General features: G+C 37.7%; 1 protein-coding gene across 1 annotated transcript; it reads right to left on the reverse strand.

Annotated features, from left to right (window-relative positions):
* Positions 1-734: 734 nt before the first annotated feature.
* On the reverse strand, positions 735-20,887 carry LOC139151956 (DBH-like monooxygenase protein 1 homolog). The gene is made up of 12 exons (XM_070725018.1): positions 20,511-20,887; positions 17,650-17,799; positions 17,090-17,275; positions 16,456-16,542; positions 15,991-16,173; positions 13,754-13,856; positions 12,455-12,621; positions 10,200-10,397; positions 9,671-9,730; positions 3,906-4,039; positions 3,108-3,300; positions 735-1,980 (listed from the first exon to the last, which is right to left on the reverse strand). Exons 1-12 carry the CDS (start codon positions 20,799-20,801, stop codon positions 1,768-1,770), a joined length of 1,965 nt encoding a protein of 654 aa, XP_070581119.1. The 5' UTR covers positions 20,802-20,887; the 3' UTR covers positions 735-1,767.
* Between the last annotated feature and the right edge of the window lie 602 nt (positions 20,888-21,489).

The raw sequence follows: 21,489 nt of genomic DNA on the forward strand, positions 1-21,489 counted from the left end.
ACGTCAATAAGTATGGGATTGTGGTATTTTCAAATTTTTGCAAACAGTTTATCTTCTCATTACGGTTTAAAGGGTATTTTACAATTAAGTATTACATAACATTCTCCCCTTTTTTGCAATAATACTTTTCTCGTTTATTTTCTTCCGTAATTCCATCGAATTTTTATTTCAATCGAGAACGACGGTTGCACGTCATCTTTATCTGTACAGACACATTCAAATATTTATTGACACATATTTCAAATGAATGTTATTTTTGTGAAAAAGTATATTAATAAAATAAAATGATATGGACGAAAGAAATTTTTTCTTTATTATTCATACACATTTTTACTCTATGACGATAAATATTTTTGAAACGTTTGGCGCGCCGTAGTGATAGACCAAAAAGTATTGTAAAAGTTTGAGAGTCGGAATATATATCCCTGAGGCGCATTCTGCCTTTCATGAGACACTGAAATTACCAATTAAAAATATGGAGAATTTAGTCTTTCTTATGGAATGGTTGTCAATTTCATCCTGGAAAGTTACAGGGCTAGCACCATCTTTTTGAAAGCAATAGGCGAATTTTGGTGCCACGTACTTAGGCAATATAAGGTGGAACATAGACCTCCAGACTCTGTAAGTAGGTGTATTCCCCCGATATGTGTGTCTTTATGCTTCAAGAATTAATCAATTACTACAGAAAGCATGGCAGTAATACTATCATCACTTTCATGGACGCCACTAAGGCATTTGACAGAGCCAACCATTGGATTTTATTCAAAATGTTAATAAACTTTAAAGTTCCAGTTACCTTTGTCAGATTTCTTCAAAGCTTTTTAATATCTACATTGATCGTTTGAGTCTTATGCTGTCTAATTCCAAAGCAGGTTGTAATATTGGAGGACTTTTCATCAATCATTTAATGTATGCTGGTGATGTTTGTCTTCTGCTAATGGGACTTAGAAGTTTGTCCATATATTTGTAGCGACTATGGTGATACTTATAATATTTTATTTAATAACAAAAAGACCAATAGTATGCGAGTAACATCTGATTATTCCATGATACGTCACATTCCTACTATGTATCTCAGTGGAGTTAAATTAGCATTTGTCACTCAGAAAAAAATATGTAAATTTTGTTCGAAACGATCACTTTCGCGATGATGACGATATCGAGCCACGAATTGGATTTTTAATATATCAGCTAAAATGCTCACGAGAATATTTTCTCGGTGTATACTTTCGAAGTTAAGGGTGTTCTTTTACAAACATATTGTTATCAATTGTATGAAGGTCCAATTTGGGTCAAATATTCTGTTAATGTAATGAGGAAAAGTTGCTTACAATAATGCTGCTCTTATTGGGATATGAAAAACGTTGAAGTGCTAGTTCTATATTTGTCTCTAGCAGAATCAATCACTTTTATGCCTTGCTAAGAAGACAAATTTATGGTCTAAAACAAAGACTTCTGGGGTATAGTAATTAAAGTGTACGGTAAGTATATGATTCATTATACTTCAACTCTGAAACGAAGCTCTTAAGCGATAAAATTATGGAATAAGCTTCCTTTTGTATATTTAACCAAACTATGTATATTTTTCATATTGGCGATGAGTTCGGCAAAATTCAATGAGTATATAATTATTTAAAGATTTTACATTAATACAATGTGGTACCAGTATACATGTATAGTATCAGTGTTGGAAAATCTACCAGACAATGCATATATAATCATGTGTCGTTTGAATCTCGAAATCGCCATTTCACTGCAGTACATCTCTTACTGTGAAGCGAAAACTACAGCAGAGGTAAGTAAAAGTGTCATCATTTTCAGTCGATGGAGGGCGCTGCCACCATCTCTTGTCACATCCCTGTCGTCGTCGGAGTCAGAGTTACCAAGGTTGCAGAGACGATCTTCCGCGGGAAGACGCTCAAATGTGACCGATGGAAAGTAAAGGTTTCCGGGGACCCCATCGTCTTCATAGTCGGTGTCCTGCAGAAGCGAATGATTAGGAAGGGTCGTTTACATAAAAAAATTATTACACAAGCACCAGCGGATAAACCACAAAATCTCAGAAAGCATTTCCGATCGGCATAAATTAGGAAACTGCAAGTTGTTGCTAAAGCCTTGCCACTTAATGCAAACCCATTTGCCTCAGCCACCAGAAAAGGCCACAACACTAGGAGGTCATTATTTAAGCCATGAAAACTGTGACTTATTGGAGAGCGACTGTTACTCGTAATCCCATTCGTCAAAGTGAACCATGAAAAGTACATGTGGTACAACTATTAATAAATGTCAGTGAATCGGTCTTTTCTGGCTCGTAACACGAGTTATAACATTAAATCCCCGTCTTCAAATATATTTCCCATTCCTTCCTTTTTAATTCTGTGTTGGCACTACGAACAACGTTTCAGCCTTAAAAATGCACAATTCTCAGGAAAGCACAATTTTGGCACCTAACTGGCGAAAGTTATAATACCAAATAGTTACAACGTCAACATCAATTTCAGATTTTTGTATGTTGTACTCTGATGTTGTGGTAAAATGAAATCTGGTCTGGAGATGAATTCATTTGTCAACTGTAACGGTGTACGTCAAACGCAAAGATTTCAACGCCTAACACGATAGTAGGCATTCCAAAATGCTCTGTTTAACAAATTATAAACCTGTGGTGAAATCAAAAACAAAACTGACCTCATTCAAGGTCAACAGGGCTTTACATCGACAAAGTCGCTCTCGTTTTGACACCTTTAAGTCAACTTTCATAAGTTGTTTTGACTGTCGTCACGAAATATAGTGAAGAACTAGGACAAAGATACATATTAACTTCCCCTACTTCATATATACAGAAAGAATGCATAAAAAGTAGTGACATAGGAGATGTTATTTCATTATTAACAAAATCATAAAATGTTTGGGATATCAAAGCTTCATCGCAAATATTTATTTCAAACGGGAAACGATCTTGCCAGACTCGTCAAGGCTTGTATCGGTAATACCTTTATTCATGATGTAATGTGCTAAAAAGGAGCTTGGTTTTAGTAATTGCAGTCGTCTATCCCGATTAAAATCTGTCAAAGTATGTGATGGGAAAAGCCTTCACGAGGTTTACCTACATTTGTTTCTTGCTCGAGTCCATTGTCAAAATAGTTAGAGGAGCAAATCTCGTACGTCAATCCACTCTGGTACGCCCTCTCGACTGCAGCAATGTTGGTTTCATCTGTCCAGTTCATATGTTCCAAGTAATCATAGAAGGAGATGTTTGCCAAGTGTTCGGGTTTCTTGATTATGTAGTCGCCATAAGATTCCCTTTAAAATTAAAACGAGTATTTTGATAGGGATAGACCACCAAAGGGCCATGTCCATGAACAGTTTCGTCTCCCCTACAGCATAATGAAACGCCAACTACTTGGATATTCGACATTGACTCTACGTGCGTAACATGAATTTATGATGTTGATAAATGAATTCAACACCGGACTTAATTTGAATTATTGACAGTACCCTAACCATTCATGTGATACACGCACGCTGCGTTGATAAATCAAGGATGTTTAAACATGCTGCAAGAAGCGAACAACAAAGGAACTGCAGTTGCCATTTGGAATAAAAGTACTCAAATTATAAAAAGTTACAATTACTTGGCCCTAGCACATTGTTACAAGTCTATTTTACAATGTAAAAGACAGACTCCAGACAACCTTACATATTGCCATATCACAGATCCCGTCAAACTGTCGACAGTCCGTCGTGCCTCTTTTGCTTAAAACACCGACCTAGCCAGAGAGGCAAGTGCCATGTAATACGGTTTTCCAACAACCGAATGCTGAATGGCATTAGGTGTCCCGGCAGTGAGTATCCTGCAAAATCATATATGTGACGTGTGTACTTTTGTTGCCGTTGTTAATACTTACTGTACAACTTCCTGTATGCCAACGCTGTGCGCTAGGAATTCAGGTAATAATAGGCTTTCACAGTAGTAGAAATGTGACCGAGGATATGCATAAAGGAAAGCCAAACACATTTCCTGGTACGTACCAAGGCCACCCTGTCAAAATACGACAGCATAATCACCCGAAAGGTAAACTTTGTTCGTAATATGTATACTTTTTTCAAAACAGCTACTAGACTCTCCATCTCTCCCTCCCTCCCTCTCTCTCTCTCTCTCTCTCTCTCTCTCTCTCTCTCTCTCTCTCTCTCTCTCTCTCTCTCTCTCTCTCTCTCTCCTGCACACAAAACTCAAACAAACAATAACAACGAGTATGTTCAATGTTATTCGAATTACTTGCAGCAGTAATTTGCGATGACGATAATCCCTCATAGCGAGATACCAAGTGTTTATGTATCCTCCCTACTGTTTATGGACATTATATGTTATTGCCTGAATACAAGGGTTTATGTGCCCGAGAGCAGGTGACAATTTGCCCGACGTCAGGAGGGCAAATTGTCTCTGTGAGGGCACATAAACCCATGTATTAAGGCTATAATATTTTTATTACATGCCTCCTCCCAGTTAATGCTATATGACATTTAGTTATATGCAGGGCATTTTCTAACAATTTTACCATTATCGACCAGCATCAAACAGATTTTAACGAAAGTCAAAACAGCAGTGCGCGCATGGATATTTTACATCTAGCGTTCAGCGTTTACTTTGACGTCGAAAACGCCGAAGGGCTTCACTGGACCTTCACTGGTAACCATGGAAACCGGTCAGTACATCGTTCACACCGGCCCGCTAACTCCCCTGATATTCCTGTTCAAATCAATGCACTGATTTGCACTCACATCGAGGCATGTAATAAATGTATTTTGCGTATACAGTATTTTTGTGGTTTTTACATACTCTGTCAGTTTTGCTGCGAGTGATTAAAGTTACCCGACGAAACATTTCTTTCATCGGCCAAACTACTGTTGCCCTCATTTTTGGTGTAACGTTTCACTTTAAATGAGGATTTGCAAGACTTAGAATTCTGCCAAAGAGATTTATTTCCAAGAGAACCGCGAATGTTTTTTGTTAACGACTATAGAAATAACGGGCGACGCGCTGACCATTAACGTTTATTTATGGGCGAGAGGAAAGTCAAAAATTAACGGGCGAGGCTTGCTAAGCCCGTTAATTTAGGCTTTCCTCGAGCCCACGCCAAAAAAATAAACGTTAATGGTCAGCGCGTCGCCCGTTATTTCCATTATATTATCAACCAACCCCCAAAACCGTCAAAATTTACGAAAATTTCCCATGCGAACGACAATGGGGCCCCAGAACCTGTCAGTGAGTAGTGCGCACACAGTAAAATTTTTGCAAATTCGAAAATTTTTCCAAAAAAATGTCTAAACTTGGCCTATAAGTGTTCCATTTTATTTTGTGATCGATTATGATCTTTGTACAAATTAAAATTTACGTTTTAGCTGAAAAGTTACGATGTTTACGACATTATTCATAATCACGGGCACATACACAAACCTTAATGCGTTTTTGTGGTCGGTCACATGGTTCAGCTCGACCGATTACAATGCAACGGACAGGCATGGTAATATAATTTCTATTCACAAGGATAGTCAGGTGGCTTAACAAAAATATCGTTACACGGATGACAAAAGTGCCAAATTTGCTACAGAGGTTCGCATATATGTGTAGATTAAAATTAGCTATTGCTCCAAAAATTTGGGCCACCGGAAAGGCTCGATGACGTCATAAATTCAAAATGGCTGCCGTTATATTGCTTAAAAATGGTAAAATACGGCTAATTCAGCTGTTTTCAATATTTTTTGAATAAACTGACACAAAGATCCCAAATTACAATTGCAACATAAAATTCATGCAAATCATTTATTGTGATGACGTCATAAAGCAAAATGGCCGAACGAATTCAAAATATCCCCATAATATCGTGAGATAATGTTCAAATACTGTTAATTAAGCCTGTGTCCAGCATTTTAGTGCATCAACTGAAATTCACACTCTAAATTACGGACAACTCATATAATTGATGCAAATTAATTATTGTGATGACGTCATAAAACCAAAATGGCAACCGAAAATTACAAAATGGCCTATTATGAAGTTCACTATGCTTAGTTCAATAGCCCATTTACGTGGCCAAATGATAGTTTAAAGTAATGTACAATTTGCCTTGATGATCCATAAACCCAAAATAAATGATAAATGTACTAAAACTTAGCCAATAAGCTCAACACAAGTTACAAACTATTATGAAATTGTTGATTATTTAACAATGGCCTCTGTCTGAAAAACTGAATCAATGTGAAGGAAATGAGGGCAACTTTACGCATCGGTTCTACTTTTGAAAGTGTTACGATATAGTGAGTAGATCAATAGTAGTGTGATTTCATGATAACGAAAAACATGGCGAGAAACCGGTGATTAAATCATGCCTTGACCCTGGTCATGTGACCTTGGTCCCCGAAAAAAGGTTTTATGTTTGTGATTTTGGTCTTTTGCTTCCTTTGTTTGAGAAGCCTTTTCCGTTTGTTAAATTTTCTGGGTTTTTATGTCTCGATGTGTGGTGACAGACACATAGTTTTGTGCAACAGTAGTTCTTTTTTTGGAGGATGTGCTGGACTAAAAAGGACCGTTTCGTTAGGGTTTTATTAACAAAGAGAAGACTTTTTGCCTTTTGCAGCTAGCTTACCTTGCTTTTTTCAGCTTTCGTGAATTTTACGAAAAGCGTCTTCGCGTTTCGTTTTTGGTATCGTTCTGCTGTTTGGAAACCGAAAACATAAAATCGCCAGGAAGAACATAACAGAAATGGAAGATTTAACAAAATCAAGAACTCAGAAAGATTCACAGATTCATCAAAAATCTTGCATATCAAACCTTACCAAATGTTGAAATCAAAGCATTAAGCAAAGGCTTGAAATTTATTCCCATTCCGAAGTGCCTATACAGAAAAATTGTCTTATCAGATATCAACAAATTTATTCGCACAATAAGATTGTGCAATATAATGAGAAACAAATGATCAATCAATCAATCAGACATCTGTTCTAAGGTAAGTCCAATGTCGACACTACTAATAGCGGAAAACCCAAAATTGTAAAACTGTGTCGAAGCAACTTAGATCGATAGAGGAAATTCTATTCGCAACCCACATCAGAAAGAACATTACTCTAACAGAAAAGACTGCTCTGAACAATGTCTAAAAACAAACAAATCACATTAAAAACCCATCAATAAAGTAAGAGGCATAGCAATTGTGCACAGGACAAATGACATTAAAGAAAGTTATAGACAGCTGCGAAATGTACACTATTACTGTACATTAAGGCAACACTTGACGACATTAACTATATGGTGGAAATTGTTTATGAAATCATTTATCTGCGATAAGAAGATCATTGACGAGGTGATTTACAGTTTCCCCATTCCCATAAGTAAAATAATTTGTACACCAAGATGGTATCTCCTGCCAAAAATACACAAAACCAAAGCAGAAAGAACAATCATCCATCCAACGTCTCAATAGAAATGGCTGCTCGAGCCCAATAAACCAAATCTCGGAATTTCTAGACTTTGTCATAAAATCAATCGTGCAAAGACGACTTTCATATATCAGGGACACACAAACTTCATTAACTAGTTAGAATCAATAAAAATACAAGCAAACTCTATTCTTGTAACATCAGACGTGGTATCGATATAGAAAAACATTCCAAAAATGAAGCCATAAATGCAGCGACGTAGCGTTGGACTCTGAAACAGTACCAACAAACTAATCCGATACCACAAACTCACCAACAACGTACATGAAAGCCTTACTGTTGATTATTCTGAAACGCAACATATTTTAATTCAACTGAGAAAAATACAAACAAATCTATGGAAGCAGCATGGGCTCACCAGAAATAGCTGATATCACATACCATGAAACGGAGAAAAATATATTAAATCCCAAATCTGGTCAAATACTCTTATGAAAAGGTTTAAAAGGTGATATTTTCATGATTTAATCAGGAACAGAACATAAACTTATAACATTCAGAACATTTGTCGAGGAGTGTAACACCCAGGGCCTGTACCCTACATTCAACTTGGGAATTCATAATTGAATATTCTATCGACAAAATCTCATACCCTGACCTTGTGGTCTTCAAATGCTAGAGACGCAATGGAGACAGATGGCTTGACTGAAAAAGCCATACCAAACCATCTGATGATTTTTATCTGCCACCAAACTTCAAATGCTTCATTAAAGGTGAATTACTCAGATATGTTCGCACATGCAACAACAATATGGACTTTATAAAAAAGGTCAACTTCTCAACTCAAAACCTTCAACAACGAGATAACAAAAAGAAAGACATAGCTTGTATCAAAAAGAAGTTAATGTAACAAAACGTCAGCCATCCATCATCAACAAAAATAAGAGTAATGATGTCACAAAAAACTTGTCAGCACCACCTCATCAAAACCAGTCTAATCAAACGATGTGATAAGAAACTGGAAAATAATGACGGGCGATTATACGCTGGCCATGGTTTTCCAGAAAACCTATAATAACGTATAAAAGGAAGAAAACATAGAAGATATCTTCCTTCAAGCAAAACTCAAACACAAAGAGTACGAATGAACGGTCTGAGCAACAATTCACGCAACAATCAGACCAAACATAATGATCTTAGCATCTCTCTGTAATGGCTATTGTTTAATAAAAAATAATCTCATAAGAGTTTGCTACTTGTGTTGAACTTATTGGCTAAGTTTTGGTACATTTATCTTTTATTTTGAGTTTATGGAATACTGATACATATTGTACAATACCTTGAAACTATCATTTTGTCGTGTAAATGGGCTATTGTACCAATTAGTTATCTTCATAATCGGCCATTTTGTAACTTTCGGTTGCCATTTTGGTTTATGACGTCATCATAATAATTAATTTGCATCAATTATATGTTTTGTCTGTAATTTTGGGTGTTAATTTCAGTTCAGGCGATAAAATGCTGAAACAGGCTTAATTGACAGTGCTTTAACATTTTAGATAATGTAACGGCAGACATTTTGAATTTAGTCGGCCATTTTGGCTTTATGACGTCATCATAATAATTGGTTTGCTTCAAGTTAATGTTTTATTTAAAACCGAGAATGTTTGTGTCAGTTTATTCAAAAATATTGAAAACTGGCCGAATAAACCGTATTTCACCATTTTAAGCAATATAACGGCAGCCATTTTGAATTTATGACGTCATCGAGCCTTCCCGGTGGCCCAAATTTTTGGAGCAATAGCTAATTTTGATCTACACATATATGCGAACCTCTGTAGAAAATTTGGCACTTTTGTCATCCGTGTAACGATCTTGCTGTTTTTTGTTGCTAAGCCACCTGACTACAAGGATAGTGTATCATTATCCCATCGCGTATATATGTTCCACTTCCAACCGATTTCTACTGTCAGTGCAAATGAAATGAAACTTCTCTAGGCTTCTACCAGAGATACTTGCGTGACAAGCAAGGCATTCAATCAAAGTGTTTCGTATTCAATATATTTCACTGATTATGCACATTTAGTTCATATAGTTCTGAAGGAACTTAGCCACTAATCATGATTAAGCATCAACTTGGGATAAAAATACGGCACATTGAAGCATACATACTATGAAATATCAATCTTTCTGTCAGTCAATTTATGGAAAGCCTACATATTCACCAAAGACTTACATAAGTTATCGTCTCTCTGTCCTTGGTTTCGTAATCACATTCAACTATAAAGCTATCTCCCTGGAAAAGAAAAGAAAGTAAATGAAACGTTATATCGTATGCAAACTACATATGAAAATCGTAATTGCGTGTAACTAAACCTCTCTTATGTCTCGAAAGATTACGCGTCCCTGTGGTTGTGGTGGGCTTTGTGAAGGTGATCGCTGTAAGAATGGCTGTGGTTGCTTTGAACAGTTTTCTGCTGCATGTAACATTCAGAAAAACCATTGGAAACTTACACGAGTTTACTGTCGCTCATTCGAACAGCACACCATGTTGTCAGTCTGGAACACGAGTGTGAGTTGCTTTAAAACAATGAACGACAGAAGTACTGGTCAGGGTAAGGGTACATTGGCCTTGCAGTGTATCCCCCAGCAGACACTGTCCGGAATTCATTCTCAAGAAGTACACTGTATTCTGCACCTGAGGTTTTCGAATGTTTCAAAGATCTCACAATTGATACTATTGTGTCTCCACTTAGTATACTTACGGCTCGTATTGTTACTTCCTCTTTGAAGTGTACGTATTCCTGGTAATTGAAATCGTAGTGTTCGTCCTGGGCAAGCATGGGCAGTTCCACTCCATCACGGATATGACGTAAACGAATAGCTCTTCCTGCTAAATGACTGTGCAACAAACTAGCAAACACGTGAAGTTCAGTTTCATTCATATTGGAATCCGTTAGACCCTGTGATAATGAAACGTTTACAATATCACATGAGCATGGTAAAAAGACACAATGGAGAGTCTACACACGTCGCATAAAATTGCAGCAGAAAACTACGTACTTGCCAATTGAAGGTAAGGGATTGAAGCTTTTTTATACAGCTTTGCAGAATTGCAATATTGCGGATTTGAAAGGTTTACAAATGCCAAGAGAGTGAAGACAAACCGAAAACATTCGATCATCTGTCGACCAAATGTAATCGATGTGATCAAACTGTCGATTAAGCTGTACTTATGAGTGTGGAATGTACTTCCAAGTGGATGTCATCGGTGGTAATAAGTCAAAGTGATCGGTCAAAAACTTGTTTAATAATTATCAATTGCAATATTCCATAATGGATTAAACTGTATTGGTTAAGCGTCGAGAAGACGCGTGGCCCATCGCAGGATCAGCATTTTAGTTAGAAAATCTGATGTTCTAGTAAAGCAGCTAAAGTCTTCATTAAAACATAATATCTACGATTAGCTTTGATACAAGCTTTAAAGGGGAAGTTCACCAAGGATGATTTTTACATATGTGGTAGCTCTATGGTCATTTACCCAGGAAAAACTATTTTCACCATTTATAACTCGCAGGGGTTTTCACAAAAAACGATAAAATAGTACAGGAAGTTGCCCATGTAATTTGAATCATGGGAAAAAAGTTCCAAACTTGGAGCTTGCATAATGTGATATGGAAGGGACCATCTTCGCACGGGTATGGTCCCCACATTGTCCATTCACAGTAACACAGTAGTAAACAGCAACACAAAATCTGACAGTGGAAAGTTTATTATAAGTGATTCATTGTTTATGCCAGGATACTCAGTATAAACAAAATTGTGTAAATACGCACAGCCTGGTTTAAGCATGGGTGAGTGGACAATGCCATACCTATGGGAAAATGGTCCCTTCCATATCACATTATGCAAGCTCCAAGCTTGGCGCTTTTTCCCATGATTCAAATTACATGGGCAACTTCCTGTACTATTTCTATCGTTTTTTGTAAAAAATCTTGCGAGTTATAAATGGCGAAAATAGCTTTTCCGGGGTAAGTGACCACAAAGCTAGCACATATGTAAAAATCATCCTTGGTGAACTTCCCCTTTAATGTTTGAATTGCCGCCCTCGTTTTCGTTTGCATCCTTCCAACTCATGAGATTCTGAATCAAAACAAAGTTTTATGTGCCCTGGAGTTGGGAAAATGTTGACGATAATGGTGTTTGTCATGTGAAGCATCCATGGCTACTGTCACCTTTTAAAATCGCAGATTGCTTCAAATAATTTAAAGTTGAACATTCTACAAACTGTACATGACCAGTCTCATGAATGTTTTTGCAAACATGAATAGAACAAATATCAAGTAAACTTATATTACCGATTATTTTCAATCATATCATTTGCTCGATTTACATTGCAGTCCTTAAACACATATGTGCTGTTTATATTTATCACCCTGTTAGATTGACCACTCATTTTGCTACATCTGTTTCACAATAACTTGGTTTTGTCATTTGCCTTCAAAGACATGCCATTTTATCTCGATGTATTGATCTATTAAATTAAGTGCACCTCTCTTCCCAAACACGGAGAGAAATACCTTCGTTTATTCATTCAGATCACTTAATAAAAAATCAAGTTAAGCCTAGTTTTCTCGGAAGTCGACAAAAATTTGCACCAACAGATACCTGTTAAGTGGCCTACCGAATGATAAACTCAAATGAGGTATTATATCACATGTACTGTTGGTCACGCCGATGCGTTGTTCTGATTGGACGAGAGCTAATGGTAAAACTGTTATACCGATGCTAATTCGAGCCCCTCTACTGGTGTTGGACCTCGTTGTGTATGCAGACTTCAAAATACATTGCACGTGACTACTCCAGTAGAACTCTAGAACTCTCTTTCAGTGGTCATACGCACTGTAGTTTGAAGTCTGCATACATTAATGAGAACCAGTGCAATTCGTATGTTTTTATAAGTAACACACACTTGTAATAATGGTTCGGTGTCGAACCATTCATCTGGGATCTTCCTTACCTTCCTAGAGCAGTCTGATGAGCAATACGAGGACAGAGTAAACTTGTTAGCCTTTGGAGGAATGACGACTGTTCGGGAGCTATCGGCGCCCAAAGTTATCGCTCTTGCATCATGTTCCCGTAAGTGAGAAGTGTACCAAACCCTTAAGCCCGAGCTATCTCTGAAAGCTAGAAAATTTAGCGAGCGATAAATATGTGTCTTCCAAACCTTCGCCAGGTATGCCCACTCTTGTCACTATTCCTGAACAGAAATGAGTGGTTTTATTTTAATTTCGATGTAAAATCATTTAATTGGCGAAGGAAATCGAAGATCTTAGTACATGGATGTCAGGATAATAATTGAGATATCTTATTGTCACGTCTTTCTCTGCAAGACTTTAATTTCTCTTCAAAGTTAAATCAGAGAGAAACATAACGAGTTTAACCAATTTTGTTGAATTCATTACTTCTTCCTGTACGGAAAGTTGTGGTTTTTGTTGTATTTATCATTTTCTTACACTTCATCGCATTCCCTTATCTTGTACGCTTATCAACGTTGGTTGTACGATAGAGAACGGGGCGTACTATATCCTAAAAATGACAGTTTTGCCAAGAATATCGTGCGTTCCGCTGTAAAAGTTCGCGACCCTCGAAAGTGCTTCTGTAATTGAGGGTTTAGTGCGAGGTATTGAGGTATGATGAGTGGTTGCGATTCCTGTAAAACTGTTCGAGTCAATGAAAGATTAAGAACACGGTGAAGGCATTAAAGAAAATAGGCAATGAAATGGAAATAATGAAAAGGACAAAAAGACTGCATACAAGGATGAATTCTTATCGCCAGCGAGTTGCTTATCTCTGTTAATATCAATACAAAAGCACCTGTATCTACCAACAAACATCAAGCCACCCACTGACTTGGCACTTGAACACACAGAGATATCGGTGAACGGGGCGACAGTTGTGACGATTGATAATATTTTCAGAATTCTGTTCTAGCAAACAAGAACACTTTCTTCTCCAGCTTCACCAAGTATGCATGATGAAATACGAATTATTTTCTTGGAAACACATTGCATTGTGTACAATAATGACAAATGAATTCTAGTCTGGACAAGACTATAACTGTTAACAATAACCTTGGAAATAACACTTATCTCAGCTGTGGACTAGACACTTGACATGATTTTTGGATTAGAGCAAGAACCGGTATTTTAAAAGCAGAAAGAAACATAAAATACATCATAAGTTCAAGCCAATTAATCTTAAGTAAAAGATACAGCTAATTCCCATCTTGTATGTATCTTTTGTATATCAGACTTACTGTCTTTATATTCAGGATTGTCGTAGTGCATTTCAATCATCACGAATGAGAGATCTTCATCGCCTCCGAACGGCAGTCCAACATTTTCCGGAAAATAATATGGCTGAGATAGATAACAACGGAAGACTGCCATAAAAAGGTTAAGCCAGAGTATATAGTTTTCACAGATTATATTTGGGTTGTAGACTTGATAGAGTCTGTGAATAACACTCCTCGATGAAAAAAAAGACACTCCAATGTAAAATCTCCCTTTCAGTCGAAACATTTTGTCGGAGACTCTGACAAATCGTGCCTCGACACCACTAATATTGGTCAAAGTTCACGACAAAGGAGAAAAGAAAACTATCTTTGTATGCTTACAAGTGGATGTTAAATAATTCTTGCAGAATACTTTATGTTTTCAACCAGAAAGACTATAAACGTTAATCATTGTTATAAGGACATCAACGTTAACTTTGCCAGAATTGTGTAATACCTAGACTTGTTACCTTTCACCTGGTGACTAAAGTTAAAAGCTCGTAAACAAGGCAATAAATGGTAATGATATTGGCTTTATAGCAGTGTGAGAGGTTTTTGATCACACCTGACATCCACACGTACAGTGGATTATATGACAAGTTTATATTTCAGTTGTTTGTACAACCTCTATACAGATTGTATAGGAGAGGGGAGAAGGGACAACAAGAAATAGATGGTATTATCTCTGAAGACTCTGAGACGCTACTTTGTTTGTGTATCCCGACGTCCTCTCGCTAGCTATTCCCCGAAGGGAGACGATGAGCGGTAATATGCTGTTTCTGACAAAATAATCAAAAAACATTCGCACGGAACAATAGACACTGTTATGTATATCTCTCTAAAGCATAATCTTTATAATAAAATCGGGCATATTCTTGCTGCTGCATTCCACAGATATATTCTGAAAAATCAACATTGATGTGTTTCTCGTAATTTTAAAGAGGCACTCCCACTTGGTAACATTTTTAAAACACACTTCTTTAATGCCAATGGTCGATATTTGACGTTGCGACTGCGAGCGGATCGCGAGATATCGATAAAAACATGTATTTCCCGAGCGTATTGTTCACATCCCGAAGTTTTACGATCGTTTCTGATTATAACCCGAAATCCCCCGAAGGTTTGTTGTTATGCTGATTGACGATATTCTATAGGGAGTCCATAATAAGTTCGAACGACGCAATTTTACCTCCCACTGCGAAGACTTTGTATACATACAACATTATGCCTTCACTTCAGGTAAGTTTTTTTTAAACTTCTCCTTAGTTTTTGTCGTTTTCATTATTCTCAGTCAGTTCTATTATATTTTTAACCAATACCACATAGATATCAGTTTTTACGTCCAAAATGTTAGCCGCCTGTGATGACTACATTTTGTCGTCTGCCACACCGTTACGCGTGGTTCGATACATAGCGGCCGCCGCGGCCGCCGCTATGTATCAACCGCACGTATCCGTGCTAGTCACCTATGCGAATTCTGGTGGAATCAGCAAACTTTGTTTTCCGTTTTTTCTCCGAGTCAGTAAGACTTGGCTTTCCCCCACCGGGCATGACCGATCACCAACGCGAGTGGTACTGTGGCGTACAGCAGCGTTAGCGTAGACTCGTACTCCATAGCTTAGTTGACAATGGCCCCAGTGCCGAACGTTCGATGTTTGGAAGCTGAATTTAGGTGGGCCACCGAAATTCAAACTTTTACTTTTTTGAGGACATGTTTTTATCGATATCTCGTGATCCGCACGCAGTCGCCACATCAAATATCGACTGTTGGCATTAAAAAAATGTGTTTTAAAAATGTTACCAAGTGGGAGTGCCACTTTAATGCGAGGGAGTTAACGAATTCTATGTAGCGATAGGGAACTAGTAAAAGTAACGGCAGGGGAGGAAGCAAAAGGGGCAGCAACGGAAAAAAGAATGTTCAGGGGAGAGCATTGAACATTCTAGAGTATCACGTGCCTCCAACCTTTCTACTCGATACAAAGTATACCGATACATCACTGAGGGTAGAAAACAATTCTGTAAAAAAATGACGAAATACTTTCCCCTTCCAGGCCCCCTGCCACTTCTTTAAATGTTCGTTGCCATTTGCCTGACTTTCTATGTGTGCTTGGTCTTTGTCGAGTCGTTCCGATTACATTAACAGGTTGACTTTAAATGCATAATTAGATTCTAATATTGAAAATTGTTGAAAAGATGGCAAACGCCAGAAAGCTACTTACCCCTCCACCAATAGCCCATCCCATTATTAGAGTATCACAGGAGTAAAGGTCGGGTGGCATATTTGGTGAATAACATTCAAAGCTATGTCCATGGTATAGCGTCTCATTGACTGAACTCCAACACCGATACACAATAAGATGGTGAACCAATGCCTCGTTTCCAGCTTGAATGATCGGTTCGTACTGCAAACATATGAGAAATGTGTATCTTTACAGCGAATGAGTAGCAAATATATGAAATTATGCTCAGACAACATAATAAAATGCTTCGAATTCATAGAAGAATGATATTCACTTTTCCAAATCATTGGAAACGGAAAACAAGCGTTTTATAATAATGATGAACCGGTGTCTTTGTATGTCACAATTTATCTCCACAATCATAATTTCAAATTTCATTTCACTGTCGATCCTTTTCCATTTACAATCGATTGATGATTTCCATCGACACTAAAAGCTGCCTACCATGACAATATGATGTTTCTTATCCAACTTTGGCAACTGGAAACCCGTGCACATATAGGTGGTATCTTGATGGTGAGGAACTTTGACCTGTTGATAGAGAGAAAACCAATGGGGAACTCTGAGCGAGTCATGTGTATGTTGTTTTGCTTGCGTGGCTAAAAGATGTGGTATTTCTCGTCACAAATGAGGCAAGCAAGCGCGAGAGCGATTTGCTTTTCATACTATTTTGACGAATTCTAACACCCTTACACACCCATAATTGCCTCTACGTTTGTTGTTACATACACAGCACATTTTGATCTGGCATGGTAAAGGTTGGCAAGCCTCAAAATGTTTCGACTGCTCTAAGAAAGACCTCACCTACATTATTAAAACACAAACGAACGCACAAACCGACACAATGGTCATTAAAACATACAACAAAATGGTGAATAACAATGACACTCATCATGATGAGCCAATTACTGTCTCTTTTAAAATTCCAACTCTGCCACTCAGGGACATAAGAGCAACTAGATATTTGAAGGTAACCAAAAACCAATTTAAAAATTGGAGATTACAGTATGTACCCAATGCTCATCGAGAAATAGACTCGATTAAGTTTCGATAATAAAGGTTTTAGACAATTACTCACGTCATCGTGCAAAATTTCAAACGACTGAATTTCTGGTAAATCTTCCGGTTTTGGAATGTAATTTGCAGGTTCATCAAGAAGGAAAACACTGCGGGAACCTCTGTTTACACGTCCATGCCATGGTAACGGTTGTCCATCTTCAGGGTCTTCTGAATGGTAAGCCCAGATTAATCTCGCTGTGCTTCTCTGAAACGCAATCACGGAAATCACAAAAATATTTGACCGTCCGATCAGAAGAAAAAGAAAGAGAAAAGAAAGAGAGATGGAGAGGGGAGAGACATTGGCACAGGTAGAGTTAAAGAGAAGACAGACAGACAGACAGACAGACAGACAGACAGACAGACAGACAGACAGACAGGCAGGCAGAAGGTGGGAGCAAGGGAGTGGGAGACATTGTATAAAGCATGACAGTTTTCATGGCTATATTTTGATCATACAGAAGATTCTAAAAATGTCAATATTAGCAGTCTTTGCCTTTTAAGTTACTTGTTCTTGTGTAACTTGTTTATTAACTGGAAAAATTTGAGCAGTGAAGTTGAAAAAACATGAACTAGTCTCACCGTAATTATCCAGTCATATCCATCATCACATGTGTCCAACTTTCTTTCAAACTTTAGTATTGTAAATCCGTCTACTTGTGTTCCATGCAACAACCTGTAGTCTTCTTTCTCATCGATCCTAGGCTCTCCATAATGCACTGCGTGCCGGTCCTAACAACAAAAGCAAATTAATTTGTTCCTGTGTCAGGACGGGGTTACGGGTTGACCCTTGCTGCTAAACTTAATTCTTGGTCACATTTTTAAAGACGTCGGTGAAAGATCATTCATATCATTGTACCGGCCGTTTTAGGTCACAAACCTTTTTGTGCAGGGGTCACATAGACATCTGTTGTTCACCGCATGATGTACATGTCATCACGTAATGTTTGTCTTGGCATGAAAACTACTTACACAGCAACCGTGGACAAGTACGCATATTCCTTTGATACCTTTGTTTAGTACTGCCGCCTGTTTAAGCAGTTAAGGATTTCTAGTGAAAAAACTCTATCCAAAAGTGGATAATTCTGCTTTCAGTAATTACAGGGGGGTGGGCCGGGGGAATTTCGCGAACACCTGTACTGTAAAATGTGACCCTCCCCCCTATCCTCCTTTCTAAAATATGACCCTCCCCCTTGTCCGACATTCTAAAACTTGACCCTCCCCCAACCACTGCGGTATTCTCCCCAGGAATAACTAAAACAGTATCAGCTAATTTACATAACAATTGGTTCAATTGTTATGTTAGGGACAAATTACAGAGGGGAGGGCTGATGTTTTTGGAGGGACAGTCGCAATTTATCACGCAAGAATTTTTGAAGAGATATGGTATTTCATACATTTTAGGGAGGGTCACCATATTTTGTGCAACTATAAGAAGGCAAGATGTAGCTGATTTAGTGCTTCATCCAAAAATATCAAATCATAATACATAGAGTCTATAATCAGGCAAATTATTGACAATTTACCCCCACAAAACATGCTATATCTGTATATTATATATGTTTGATAATGTATTTAAATGTACTTTGCTTGAATAGGGAAGTAAAATGAGCATTTGTGTACAAGAAATTGATTTCTGAATTTCATCTAAAAAGTTGGTTCACTATCCATGGTGTCTATGATGAAATTATGAATAGGTTTTTCCAATACAAAAAATAGGTAAATCTTTGCATTTGTGTACTCTTGATTATTGATATCAATTTTCTTGATTAGACTAGAATGGTTACAGGTCTATGGTTGTGTAAGAAATTTGATTTTGGAATTTCACTGAAATGTCAATACACTATGCATTGGGGTCTATGATGAAACTGTGAATAATTTTTTTTCAGTACAAAATTAGATAAATCTGTGCATTTATGTATGCTTGATTATTCACATTATTGTTCTTGATTAGACTAGAGTGGTTACAAGTCCATGGTTGTGCAAGAAATATGATTTTGGAATTTCACCAAAATGTCAATACACTATGCATTGGGGTCTATGATGAAACTATGAATAATTTTTTTTCAGTACAAAATTAGATAAATCTGTGCATTTATGTATGCTTGATTATTTAGATTATTGTTCTTGATTAGACTAGAGTGGTTACAAGTCTATGGTTGTGTAAGAAATTTGATTTTGGAATTTCACCAAAATGTAAATTCACTATGCATTGGGGTCTTTAAGTGTGTGCGTATTTTGTTGGTGACTTCTATTCAGGAAATATCACATGGACAATCAAAGTTTTGGCCATAATATCAGCTTCTGTCAAAAGTGACCCCCCCCCCCCAAAGATAGGTTTATAACAAGTGACCCTCCCCCCTTGAACTGTTTTCTAAAAAGTGACCCTCCCCCCAATTCCCCCGGCCCACCCCCACCTGTAATTACTGAAGGCTCCCTAACTCTACTTCAAGTAAATCTTCATGACGTTTCTCCGACATGTTTTGTGTTCTCAGTGGTAGCTCTCTGGGTGAATACATACCTATCAGACAAGCACGGTATTTTTATGTGTTGGTAATCTTTTGTGTTTCTTTGTGCGGGTGCCAACACCAAAGTGTCGAATAGGAGTCTAATAAACTTAAAACAAAACTTTGACTTGTATCTTATGATGAAAGATATATCAAAAGAGAACGATAAACCCATATGATTTGAAAGTGATTACGACAGTAGCTTTTCCAAGCTGAAAGATGACGCATGTCCTGAGACCTCCAACATCTCCAGCAACATTACCTGATTTCTCCTAAAAACACGATTGGAACTAATTTGGGATAATTGGACGGCCTCGTGACGTTTACAAGCTTCTGACCGAAACTGTACGGTTTCCATTGTAAACCCACTCCAACTCGTGGTATTTCCTATACATAGCCATATATTTCCTATACATAGCCATAGTGTACAATTAGGCAAGAAAACAAAATCGGCGTCTCGTGATTTTGGGCAGATTACGATTGTGAACGCAACATAACACGTATTTGTTACCTTATTTATGTTCATATATAGACCCTAAAGAAATTTCGATACCAAATTTGCTTTTTGACTTAGATACAGGAGTATTTCGTTTTCCAACTGTGAGCATCTTTCTTTTGGCATCTATCACGTATTAATTTGGAAAAGAACTACTTTGACACGTAACAAATGTATGTAATTGTCATAGTTCTTTTATATAGTAGTTACTTGCTTATTGTAATGCATGCCGGCCATCTTTGCCTGTAGTTTGATCGTTTGCTATTTTGATGAGTCATCCTTTCGATCTTACTACCTTAAGACGTTTAAGTGATCAATTACAAATGCAAAAACTACTTAATGACGTTCCGTAAACTCTGAAGGACACCCACACTGACTTGGAAGTGTAAGTGTTTATACGACCGTGCAAAAGAGGTAAATTCTGCGGGGAAAGTTTTTACCGTAAAACGTTTTCGTCCGTTGTCCGTTACCCATCCAATAACGATATCTGATCCAGGCATACCACCGTTTGGTGAGAAACCAAAACCAACATAGCCAGTCGTTTCCACGTGAACTTCAAATGTGATCTTTACATCATCAAACTTCCAGTACACCTTGTATTTGCCATTTTGATCGAGAAAGGCATGGTGAGTGAAGTCGTCAGATAAAGGATCCAGTGGTGTAGATTCCAATCCAATCATCCATGTAACAAGGACTGTGGACAAAAGAGCGGATTTAGCCAGTAATGACATGGCTACCACAACACGCAGCGATCAGTTTTGAGGTTTACCCGCTGTCTTCGCTCGCCAGCAGCCCCGCAGAATACTTTCTATGCTTTATGCTTTTACTTTTTTGTCATTCAAATGAGTTTGATGATTTATTCCATTTATTGTCTAGGTGGTAACAGAGACAAACAGATGAAGTTTTGGTCTTTGAGGCAAAGTGCGTCAGTTTACGTCATGATGACCTGTATGAACTTATTACCTTAAGGGAGCGTTCAGTTATTATGGCTGGGGAAGGAGCGGCAAATTCTTCCTGTGCATCAGTGAAAATAAGTGAAACCCGACCCATAGCACAAAGAAATTGATGACCCCCTTTTAAGATAACACAAATTTCATGACCACCCCACCACCCACCATTGGTTGAGTAAAGCTGCATCCACAATCACCTCGGGGTTATGGAATCCAAATGCTTCCCTAACAAACTCACATCCGTTCAAATCATCCCTGTTAACTTGCTATAATTTTGAAATCCCCCACCCCTCACAAAGGGATCGGACAGAAATTCCAGGCGGTTCGCAATTTTTTGTGCAAGCATTTTTGAAGGGCCATGAATTTCACACATGCCTTTTGGGGAGGGTTGCCTTTTTTGCGCAACTATTAGAAGGCAAAATGTGGCCGATGTAGTGCTTCGTCCTAAAATATCAAATCATAATAGGTA

This window comes from Ptychodera flava, chromosome 15, assembly GCF_041260155.1.
Source record: "Ptychodera flava strain L36383 chromosome 15, AS_Pfla_20210202, whole genome shotgun sequence".
Lineage (NCBI taxonomy): Eukaryota > Metazoa > Hemichordata > Enteropneusta > Ptychoderidae > Ptychodera > Ptychodera flava.